The following is a 12,322-nucleotide window of genomic DNA, read 5'->3' as shown; positions in this document are numbered from 1 at the left end:
TACTAGCTGAAGCTCTTGTTCCTGCTTTTTCAAGGCAAGATCTAATTCTTTAAATTTGAGTGCGAGTACAGGGTCAAAACGCGGACTGGTAGGATCAATACTGGGAGGCAGAGCAGCAAAAGAGCCTTCATCTGCAATCCCAATATTCTCCTCCAAAGCATCTTCCGGGTCAGTCAGCAAAATTCCAGCGGTAATTAGCTCTGTGTAAAGCTTATCCTTAATTACCCGTTTAGCAGCTTCTCTTGGAACACTGATGCTAAAAAAGTCTGCTATCAACAGCAAATCCTGCTTTCTCATTAAAGACCTCAGTAGTAGGAGCTAAAGTGAACGCTGTTAAATCAAAATCCATACTCACCCTCCAAGACGTCTCCTTTCACCCCCAAAAAACGAAAACAGTCAAGCAAAGTAGAGCAAGAAATGGCCTCTTTGAAAAACTTTGAGACGAGCCCCCAAATATGTTACGTCCCCTTTTTATCTAGGGGTGGCAGGAGAGTAACATAGTATTAAAAATAGAAAAAAAAGTATCACCACGGAGAAACAGGACCGAAAAATGAGAGAGAGTTGATTCTGTCTGCACTCCCAGCACTCACACAAACACAGATGAACTCTTTCAGGTTTTATTCAAAGTAAAATCTCTTACAACAATTAAGAATAAGGCAAAACAATAGAGATAACTCAAATAAGTAGTGATAAATAATGAGAAGACGCTTCTAACTTCAGGAGGGGGTTAAAGCCAAAATAACAAACAAAAAGGAGTAAGCTACCTGGGAGTAAGGGAGTCTAAATAACCTATCAAACAAAACATCAAATAAACAACAAATCTCTTACCTGACTACCTTACTAACCAAAAACAGGGGTTAGTAAAAACAAAAGGCACCCACCTCCCTACTGCGTCTGCAAACAATGATAATGGGGCAATTACACACTGCTACTACCACAGATACAACAAGTTTCCTTAGAGAAGCTTTTACAGCAGATACAACAGGTTTTCTTAAAGAAGCTTTCACTACGGCAGATACAACAAAAGGTCTGGGAAAGCAGACAGGCCAAGCTCTCTCTGGTGAACAGCCAGCTCCCTCTGTGTAAATGCAAGTTCCTCTCCACCACTCTAACGAGGAACAGGTGCCATCAATTAGGCTCCTACAAGAGGAACAGGGAGAAACAGAGGAAAACAGGGAAACACTACACTTCCCAGCAGGCTGTTGGGCAGCAGGGAGACACAGCCACATACACATATTCACAAAATTGACAACAATAAATGATATACGTCCTGGGACGTAACAAATATCTTTAATCTTTGTCTTTCTTGCAGCCCTGACTGTGCTGTTGCTTTTAAACAGCAACTGAAGAAATTGATATACTCGCGGCCAAATCGCTGACAGGAGCGGCTTGAGTGCATCAATACTTGGGCAAGAGCATTGTAGTAGCGTCATCTTGCTTTTAAACCACAAAAAGTGGCCACAAAAGTGAGTACACCCCTAAGTGAAAATGTCCAAATTGGGCCCATTTAGCCATTTTCTCTACCCGGTGTCATGTGACTCGTTAGTGTTACAAGGTCTCAGGTGTGAATGGGGAGAAGGTGTGTTAAATTTGGTGTTATCACTCTCACTCTCTCATACTGGTCACTGGAAGTTCAACATGGCACCTCATGGCAAAGAACTCTCTGAGGATCTGAAAAAAAGAATTGTTGCTCTACATAAAGATGGCGTAGGCTATGAGAAGATTGCCAAGACCCTGAAATTGAGCTGCAGCACGGTGGCCAAGACCATACAGCGGTTTAACAGGACAGGTTCCACTCAGAACAGGCCTCGCCATGGTCGACCAAAGAAGTTGAGTGCACGTTGTAGTGTCTGGACCAATCAGGCACACAATTATTCATTATATTTAATGAATTACCCATAAACTCACTCTATCAAAGTTCTGTGAACCCATCCCCCTGAAACTGCAACTAGCATCCCAAACGTAGCTAACACACAGGCAGAACTAGGTGTCCTGTTACAGATACATGGTACTTTTACGATCAGAAAGAATTTTGCAGAGACTAGTGACTCTGACTTCATTCTTTCTGAGAAGGACAAATAAACTCTCTTAATCCTATGTATTCTCTATATAACCACTTGGGAAATGTATAAACATGTATCCAATTTTCCCATCTCATGACTTTCCTTATATAGGCTTTATTCTATGTATTAATTCTCTCCTTTGAACTATTTTGGTATTAATGTTCCAGAGTTGCAAATGTACAGTTAACTGAAATTACATTGGTAGCATGTTTGGTATCTACGGACTCCAACTTTCGTTTCCTATTTGGTAATTTATGTTGCATGTTACTAACTCTGTGACATATTAATATTATAAGAATCTAGAAGGTTCTTCTCTCATTCATCCAATCCAGTTTCTTATGCTAATATCCTGCCAAAGTCACAAAGACTCGTAAAGTTCCCTCCGAGGGGGCAACTCCTTATTAGCTCGGACACCTTAAGAGGGTGTGACATCTTCACCCCTTGTATTCACTGATCACAAGATCAAGCTATGCAAGACATGCAAGTATCAAACTTAGTCTCATTATCTGATACATTGAATATCCTTACCCCTTTTAAAGAAGGGCCTGTTAAAACTAAACTGATGGTTTGCTCAAGGCTGTTGATCTGCTGAATTTCAAACAATGCTGTAACTTCTTGCTTTCCTATACTCTGCTTCAACTCTCTCTTTCCCTTGGTAAACTGTATGCATGTATGTGTGTGAATGTTAGAGTAATTAAGTGTTTAGTCTAGTTAATAAAGTCTTGTTCATGTCACACGTAAAGTTGTCTGTGTTTCATGCTCATATACTGGAGTCCCTATTCATGCAGATCCTGACTACAGGCTCTGAGTAGTACTGTACAATAAGATTGTTATTTCCCATAACCTGGAAATGAACATTTCTTAGAATTAATAAACAATTAACAAACAGTTTGCTGAAGACAAGCAGACTAAGGACATGGATTACTGGAACCATGTCCTGTGGTCTGATGAGACCAAGATAAACTTATTTTGTTCAGATGGTGTCAAGCGTGTGTGGCGGCAACCAGGTGAGGAGTACAAAGACAAGTGTGTCTTGCCTACAGTCAAGCATGGTGGTGGGAGTGTCATGGTCTGGGGCTGCATGAGTGCTGCCGGCACTGGGGAGCTACAGTTCATTGAGGGAACCATGAATGCCAACATGTACTGTGACATACGTCGAAGACATGTCATATCGATCACAAGTTCAATATGGAGTACCACAAGGCTCAGTACTAGGACCGTTACTGTTCACTCTGTACATGCTACCCTTGGGAGATATCATTAGGAAGCATGGCGTTAGTTTTCACTGTTACGCTGATGATACTCAGCTCTATATTTCTTCGCGCCCTGACGAAACTTACCAATTCACAAAATTAACGGAATGCATAGCTGATATAAAAAATTGGATGACCAGTAATTTCCTACTACTAAATTCAGAAAAAACAGAGATTCTAATTTTTGGACCAAAAACTTCTTCACGTAATAACCTAGAATATTGTCTAACACTTGATGGCTGCTCTGTTAAGTCTTCGTCGTCAGTTAGGAACCTGGGTGTGCTCTTTGATACCAATCTTTCATTTGAAGGCCATGTTACTAGCATCTGTAAAACCGCATTCTTCCATCTTAAAAATATATCTAATCTACGACATATGCTCTCAATGAAAAATGCAGAACAGTTAGTTCATGCGTTCATGACCTCAAGGCTAGATTACTGTAATGCTCTACTGGGTGGTTGTTCTGCTCGCCTGATAAATAAACTACAGCTCGTACAAAATGCAGCAGCTAGAGTTCTTACTAGAACCAGGAAGTATGACCATATTAGCCCAGTTCTGTCAACACTGCATTGGCTTCCTGTTAAACATCGTATAGATTTTAAAATCTTGCTAATTACTTACAAAGCACTAAATGGTTTAGCTCCCCAGTACCTGAGCGAGCTCCTAATTCATTATAGTCCTTCACGTCTATTGCGATCTCAGAATTCAGGCCAGCTGATAATACCTGGAATATCAAAATCAACTGCAGGTGGTAGATCCTTCTCCTATTTGGCACCTAAACTCTGGAACAATCTTCCTAGCATTGTTCGGGAAGCAGACACACTCTGTCAGTTTAAATCTAGACTAAAAACGCAACTCTTTAACCTGGCATACACATAACACATTACCAATTTATATTTTCAAATCCGTTAAAGGATTATTAGGCTGCATAAATTAGGTCAGCCAGAACCGGGAACACTTCCTATAACACCTGATGTACTCGTTACATCAGAAGAAGAATGGCATCTACGCTAATATTAGTCTTTCTGTTTATCCCGAGGTTCACCGTAGTCAACCGGATCCGGGCCGTATCCAGGTGAGACCAAGGACCTGCACCTTGACACGACCACAACGCAGCCCTGACGTATCAGCAGAGATTGAGTCAACTAGATCATCCACTGTGAGGGCCTCATCGACACGACAGCCACGACACAGTTCCTCAACAACCGTCCATACCGGCGTGATGAATACGATCCTCAATTGGATGGAACTGAAATAAATACTTTTAATGTTGCGATCCTATTGGACTTATGATAGCAACCTGAATTGTAACAAAGCACTGTTGGCCAGAGGAGAACTGGCACCCCGACTAAGCCTGGTTTCTCCCAAGGTTTTTTTCTCCATTTTAACACCAATTTGCCACTTGTCTGCCACCTGATGTCACCTGATGGAGTTTGGGTTCCTTGCCGCTGTCGCCTCTGGCTTGCTTAGTTGGGGACACTTGACTTGACATTTGATATTCAACAGTGCTTTGATCTGCCTGCATTGACACTATTCTTTAAGAGCTGCTGTGCAGCCAAACAATGTACCAGTTATCAATGTAAAGCTGCTTTGACACAATCTACATTGTAAAAAGCGCTATATAAATAAAGGTGACTTGACTTGACATACTGAAGCAGAGCATGATCCCCTCCCTTCGGAGACTGGGCCGCAGGGCAGTATTCCAACGTGATAACGACCCCAAACACACCTCCAAGACGACCACTGCCTTGCTAAAGAATGTCTCCAAACCTAAACCCTATTGATCATCTGTGGGGCATCCTCATACGGAAGGTGGATGAGCGCAAGGTCTCTAAAATCCACCACATTGGGCTCAATTTGGACATTTTCACTTAGGGGTGTACTCACTTTTGTGGCCAGCGGTTTAGACATTAATGGCTGTGTGTTGAGTTATTTTGAGGTGACAGCAAATTTACACTGTTATACCAACTGTACACTCACTACTTTACATTGTAGCAAAGTGTCATTTCTTCAGTGTTGTCACATGAAAAGATATATTTACAAAAATGTGAGGGGTGTACTCACTTCTGTGAGATACTGTAAATAAAGGACTTGACATGAACAAAAAAAAAAGTTAAACTTCTGAAGCATTTATTAATTTTAATGTAATATATTAAAATCAAAACTTGTATCTTTTAATTGCAACTGAGCTAACATGAACTAACAATGAACAGTTGTATTTTTATTAATGTTTAAAAAAATATGATTAAACACTGTAACAAATGTATTGCTCTGTTAGTTAATATTATTTACATTGATTACACTTTATTTTGATGGTTCCTCAACAGACATTCTACTAGCTATAAGTAAATTTGAAACTACATGTCAACTAACTCTCATTAGTGTATTAGTAGACTGTTAGGTTAGGGTTAGTTTAAGTAAAATAAGTTGACATGTAGTTGCAAAAGTTACTTATAGTCAGTGGAATGTTGAGGAATCATCAAAATAAAGTGTTAGCAGATATTAAGCAGACACTTTACTAAAACTCTAGTTAGTTGACATGTAGTTGCAAAGTTATTTATAGTTAGTATAGATATAGATGCTAGTACAGATGTGTCTAAAGTTGACCATCGAAATAAAGTGTTACCCTTACGTTAGCATTGTGTGCAGAAATCAAATGTAATTAATCAATGTTAAGTGCTAGTACTGAAACTTATCTTAAAGGAATGGTGCACCTGTTTAAATGAAGCAGACTGTTTAAAAGCATTTCTCCTTTTGTATTCATTAAAAGCATTTATTCAAAGGGATCATATACAGATTATATATACATATATACAGATTGGTCATATAAAAAAAGTGCTATATAAATAAAGATGTCTTGACTTGACTTTTAAAAACAAAGCAAATGTGTCTGTGATGAATTGATGTCTTGCAGTCTCTCTGTTCTTGCTCAGACGTGGACAGGCTCTGATCTCTGGTGTGGCGGCTTGAGTTCCTGTCAGGTTGGGGTTGGACTTCAGGCTTCGGGTCAAGTCTCGAGCTCAAGTCCTCCACCAAGGACAGCAAGCATGTTATTTCCTATCCAATACAAAGATTATATGAACAAGTCAACTCATGAATGTTTCTAGAGCTAATTTACAACAGAAATGAATTCTGTTTGCAACACTGATTCTGTTATTTTCCTGTTTGAAGCCTAAAGCATCATATAATGAAGGTGACTTGACTATAACAAGAACATTACAATGAACACAAATTACAATCTCACTACAAATCATCTAGAATTGAAGACAAATGATAATAATCCTACTCTGTCTGTTATACTTCCTCACACCTGAAATCACTGATCGAGTGAATCTCCTGAGCTTCTCCAATCTAGATCATTTCTAATCCATTTATGTTGTAACATCTGCTCTAATGTTGGCCGTTTAGTTGGATCCCGGGTTAGGCACTGGCTAATCAGATCACTGCATTCTGTACAAATTTTAATAAGGAGAGAGCTGGTTAGTCATGACCATGTGACTTGGCATCTATGAAAACAGCACCTACAACATGATTAATATAATGTAAAATGTTCCTTATCTTTACTTTAAAAGTGAAGTATGTAGTTTCTGCGACACTAGTGGCACCTACAGCGGAATTACAAAATAAAACATTTTCGAAAAACCCTTGCAAACGTCCCTTTCGCGCATCACGTCTTCCACAACTTAAACACCACAAACGCGGCTCTTACTGGTTCTTACGAAGGCATGTTTCAGGTCCAACATATTAGTAATACTTTTAGCTGTGTTGCATTTGTCTTTATGAAAATTTATCGGGTGCATGAAGATGCTGTATGATACTGAAGCATGCTTTGTAGCGCATAGCATCACAATACTCTGTTCATTCTGACGTGTTCATGACCCGTTTAATCTTTGAAGGCATAAATGCAGAGAGTTTTGCCTTTCACTGCTGTAACTAAAGCTGAATTTCTTTTCCCATGACTCTGCCTGCTACAGTAGCCACGCCCCAAACTCTCGCTATACATTGAGCTATATATAAAAAAATCTTACATACTTCACCTTTAACAGTTTCTGTGCAGAGCCTTTGCTTTATGTGTGTGTTGATCAATGTTATCAATATTATTCACTCACCTTTGGATAAGTTGGTGTTCTGAAATGTAACTTTAGCTTGTTTGATTTCCATTCTATCCCAAAAAGGAGAACATGCGTTCACCATCTCGTACAACAACACTCCTAGAGCCCAGACGTTCGCTGCGACGGCGTGGAATCTCGGTTCTGCGAAGACTTCAGGTGGGCAGTAATCCAGTAATCCTGTAAGCAGACATTTGCACATTGTTAAGGATTTTTTTAAAAGCGTCAAATAATCAGTAAGTCACTACATTCAGGTTTCCACACTCTCAAAATGCTCACCAAGGTATATGTTGCTCTCGTAACCATCGCTACTGAACAGCTGACCACAGCCAAAGTCTATCAGCTTGAGCTCCAACGTGTTTTTCTTCAACAGGAAGTTCTGCGCATGAACATCATTATGAAAAACGCCATGCTCAATGCAGTGTTGTACTGCCAGCACAGCCTGTCGCATGATGACCCGTGCTGTTGTTTCGTCCAGTTGAGGATGACGAATGATGAAGTCCAGCAAGCTCTCGCAGGGTTCAGGGTACTCCATAACCAGAGTGAATTTTCGAGGATGTTCAAACCAATTGTACAGTTGTATGATGTAGGGGCTTATGGGTTCTTGCCTCATCATTAGCAGCAGCGCCACTTCTGTAACGAGAGGTTCGGGATGCCCAGGCTAGAGAAAAGTAGCAAACAGAAGGTTAGCTGGGTAAAAATCTGAAGAAAACATATCATTTTTAAATGTACTTTTCGTTGATCTTTGTAGATGTGTTCAACAGAGCCTTTTCAGCTCAAAGTTATTTGGCGCTTCTAGGCTTATTTGTCTATTATATTCACACCTAATGCTCCCTACAGGTGTATTAACTACAGTAATCAGCACTTAAACAACTAAACGCACATTTTGGCCAACTTACAATATCAAGATAACGGTTGTTGGCAGTCTTGCGTATCCGCTTGATGGCAACCTGAAAAAAAAAAAAAAAAAAAAAAAAAAGAGAATTCAATAACAGTAAAAGTATTGAAGCAGCTGACCTTGCACCAAGTATTAAACCATCTGTTAAATGTCTTCAATATGTTTTGATGCATGCAAGAGCAAAATGTTTTACAATTCGGTAAGATTTACCTTTTTGCCATCAAATCTGCGTGTCCCCTCGTACACCCTGCCAAATCCTCCGGATCCAATCATCTCTCCCACGTTAAAGAGAGACTCAAAGGACTCTGAAAACAAACAGAAAAATATGAGCTCACTAGAAAATTGTTTTGTTTTAAAATTATCAGTGCTGGTTGTGTCGAGAAAATAATATTAATATTCTCTGAAAACAAGCCTTAAGATATTTTTAGTGGAAAACAAGACAACAATACTGTTTAAATAATGTTGAAGAAATAATGACTGGTGATTCACCATTATTTGTCTTGACTCTGGAGTGATCAGGTGACGGCTCAGGATCAGCTGACGGCTCCAGATCTGGTGGAGGGACAAAAGGCTCCACGACATCCACAGCACTACTGTGGCAACAGCAGCTGAAAGGACTCTTCATGGCCTTCCATAGCATCTTCAAGAAAGATCGAAATCTTTTCCTCTTCCTCCATTCTGTAGGTTTTTCTGAAATGAAGAAAAATGATAGAAAACACAACTATTAGAACTATCAACTATTAGAACTATCATTTGGTGAACTCTGGCACATGTGGCTCAGTTCTGGTAATGGCAAAGATCATATGGGCCTTATCTTAAAATAGATTTAATATATATTTATATTTAAAACTTTTAATAAATACATAGCAATGTCTTATTAATGACATAACCGACTCTGTAATACTCGCCAGGACATTTTGACAATTTTGTGTTTATTCGACAATTCACGTGAAATAAGTCGCAAAACAGAATTGTTTTCGGGATCGTATGCTGTCTGAGAAGCGGGTGTTTCGGGTGTGTGTCAGACAGCGCAAGTACAATTGACCTGTACACTTTACACGGCCCAGCCTCATTTAATCTCACCTGTTGAGCTCTTGTTCACAGGAGAAGACTCCATGGCACCCTGGGCAGTTCGGCCATTTGAAGTCTCTGTTGGCTCAACAGGAACTTGACCTGGCAGCGGAGGGCTCATCCACTCTTCCAGGCTGTCAGACCTGGACAAACAGCGGTTGCCACAACTGCCCTGTTCGTTTGGGCTCTCCGATCCATCACCACTCCACCTCCAACAGACGCTGTATGAGCCTCTGCTGCTCAGGCTTAATGACTCTCTACAGAACCGCCTCTTTACATTGTCCTCAGAGAGGGACAAAGATGATGTGGACATGATGCCTGGTGAAGAATCTGCAATGTTTCAAACATCAAAACTGTTTTTTTAATAATATCAATAATTAATGTATTAACTGAGCCATAACTCCTTTAATAAAAGTTTATTCTGACCTCTGCGAGACCATGTAGCAGGTCTTTTAAAAGGATTGGACGGACGTCCATCATCTGGGCTCTGCTGGCTGCTGCTCTGCCACTTCCTCCTCCAGTGATCCTGACCTGTGGACACAAAAACAGACTCAGAGGGAAGAGGTGTTAAATATCCAGGTAGCTCCTGGCTCAGCGTCCGGGTCTGGTCTGGCAGCGGATCCTGATGGCGGTCATCAGAACCGGGTCTCCAAACCTCCTGACCGGCCGTCTGAGAGGAAGCAGCTCTCCTGGATCTGGAGGCTGGAATATTTCAGACATCACATAGTTAGTAATGTTTTAATAATAATCAATAATCAATGTCAGTGGTCAATTACAAACTGGTACTATAGTTACTCAAATTGAAAAATTTATTTCATATGCAAGGAATCAAATAGATGTGATCACCTAGCTGGGAAAATCGGGGGATCAAATGGGTTCCCTTGCACAAGTTTCTTCACATTAATTTAGTCAATCATTGTACAACATCATACCATAAACAAATGAAAAACTAAAGCACTCACCTCCTCTTTCACCCCTGTGAGCCTTCGACATCCTCCTCCAAACTGCAATAAAAAACAATACAAAATACAATATAAAAAAAGAATAAGATACAACTCTCCTCAGAAACACTCCTCCCAAAAAGAAAGAAAAAAAAAGAAATAAAATAATATATTAAATGAAACTCCAAACTCCTTATAAAGTAAGAAAAAGAACAATTAAATAAAACTGTCCTTTCTCCTCTGTGAAATCCTCCAAACAGCTTCAAAATCCGCACTGAAAATGCTCTGCAAAAGTCTCTGAATTCGCCTCGTCTCTCAACCAACAAATAGCGATCGGTTTGAGTGTGTATATATTCAGTCAGAATTCATAACTCGCGTCGCTATAGCAACTAAAATTTGAATCACTCATACGCGCGCGCACACTTCAAGTCACGTGTGTGAGCAGAGCGCGTGAGCGCACATCGAATCTGAACACATTTATTAAAGTTACTAACTTAATTTTGACGTTTTCTTTAAGACAGATTTATTCTTTCTGAACAATTATTCTTCCTAATATTATTATAATCCGTGGAATTAAAATCCATCGTGTCCAAAATCTTAATTAATTATCTAATTATTAGGCCAATTCATAATTGAGCAAAAGCGTCATTGCTTCTGTTTAAAGTGCATGAGGCCAGAAATGTTGAAGCGGGTGGGCCTTCATGAAACAGGGTGAGGAAATCATACAGGCCTAATCATATCGAGTATGAAAACCGTATGCCAAATTATCAGACAAAAAAAAAAAAAAATACGCAGCGCAGTATTAAGTTCAAAGTTACAAAACAGCAAATAACCTACATTCATGAACTTATGAATTTATATATGGTCAGACCAGATAAGCTACGCACAGACTATTTAAGACAGTACTGGCTATGACTCGATGACAAATGCTAGACTAAGACACTCTCTCCGCTCCTCAAACACTAGTTTTTATAGAGAGAGTTTCTCGAGTAAAGAAAACGCTGTACTTATTCAAACAAACAGTTCTTTATTTACCCTAATATTGTAAACAAGCAGAGATCTCCCTCCAAAGCGTGCAGCACTTCATTCACGATAGAGGCATGTGGAGTTATGAGGTTTGACTGACAGTTTGAAGAGCCAATGGAGTTACGAGGTTTAGTCACAAGTTCTTTTTAATACTTTTCATTGGTTAAATATTTTACAACCTAGAGACGTAAGGGGTGACCAATAGTAATGATTTATGGAGAAAAAATAAAAATGACGAAATTTGTAGATACGAGGTTTCTGCATGTCAGCGACTATATGAATTAATGTTTACAATCTTTTAACTATAACTATACACTATAAATGTTTCTACTTTCTACACGGAGATGATCTCATCATAATAATGTCTTGTTATGGGAATTGCGCGGTTTCATTGCTTGGTTTCTTGCAGCAGTACATATCCAAATATATATCCAAATTAGGCGTTTAAAGTATCGACCGATCATATTTGTTTCATAATTTTCAAATTCAACTCCACATTCCACAAACGTGGAAATCTTACCATCACTTCCTGGGCGGGACTAACAGAAACTGACGAATCAAACTTTTCATTTTGACAAGTGGGAGAGGGGAGACAAGGAAACGGCCTGCAATTGACCATGGAAATCATTCTTTTAACTAAATAAACAAAGTTAAAGTGTGATGAGACATCTTTTTGGAAAATGACCAACTATTTATTGGGTGGGCCCAGGCCACTGAATTGAAGGGGTGTCAATTGCAATAAACTGTAAATTCATTGAAAATTAATAATTCCATGAATTATAAAAACATTAATTTAAAAGGTGAAGTATGTAGTTTCTGCAACACTAGTGGGACCTAGCGCAGAGCTGGATTTATGCACAGACTTATCCTGCAGCACATTAAGAACATTATACCTCCTGAACTAGACAGCCACCAGTTTGCTTACAAGGCGAACCGATCTACAGAGGACGCAGTCACCACA

At 39.5% G+C, this 12,322-nt stretch overlaps 1 protein-coding gene and 1 long non-coding RNA gene across 34 annotated transcripts in view; one reads left to right on the top strand and one right to left on the bottom strand.

The window, feature by feature from the left end:
- Positions 1-12,322, bottom strand: part of LOC127506149 (aurora kinase A-like) — a 123,080-nt gene that overhangs the window by 57,921 nt on the left and 52,837 nt on the right. For 4 of the 33 annotated variants that reach the window (XM_051882311.1, XM_051882308.1, XM_051882302.1 and 1 more), the window contains exon 9: positions 7,426-7,605. The exons of 7 other annotated variants lie outside the window; for them this stretch is intronic. In XM_051882311.1, the coding sequence (XP_051738271.1) occupies positions 7,426-7,605 (180 nt within the window). Of the gene's footprint in view, positions 1-6,118; positions 6,374-6,626; positions 6,767-7,425; positions 7,606-7,704; positions 8,087-8,324; positions 8,376-9,925; positions 10,097-10,356; positions 10,617-12,322 lie in introns of those variants that run through there. 22 more of the 33 variants (XM_051882324.1, XM_051882325.1, XM_051882322.1 and 19 more) reach the window with 15 other exon arrangements.
- The window catches only part of LOC127506154 (uncharacterized), a 50,579-nt gene that overhangs the window by 11,995 nt on the left and 26,262 nt on the right, over positions 1-12,322 (top strand). The window lies entirely within an intron of this gene.

This window comes from Ctenopharyngodon idella, chromosome 23 (assembly GCF_019924925.1).
Source record: "Ctenopharyngodon idella isolate HZGC_01 chromosome 23, HZGC01, whole genome shotgun sequence".
NCBI lineage: Eukaryota > Metazoa > Chordata > Actinopteri > Cypriniformes > Xenocyprididae > Ctenopharyngodon > Ctenopharyngodon idella.
The sequence above is the reverse complement of the archived record's forward strand: the minus strand, read 5'-3'. Positions and strand labels throughout refer to the sequence as shown.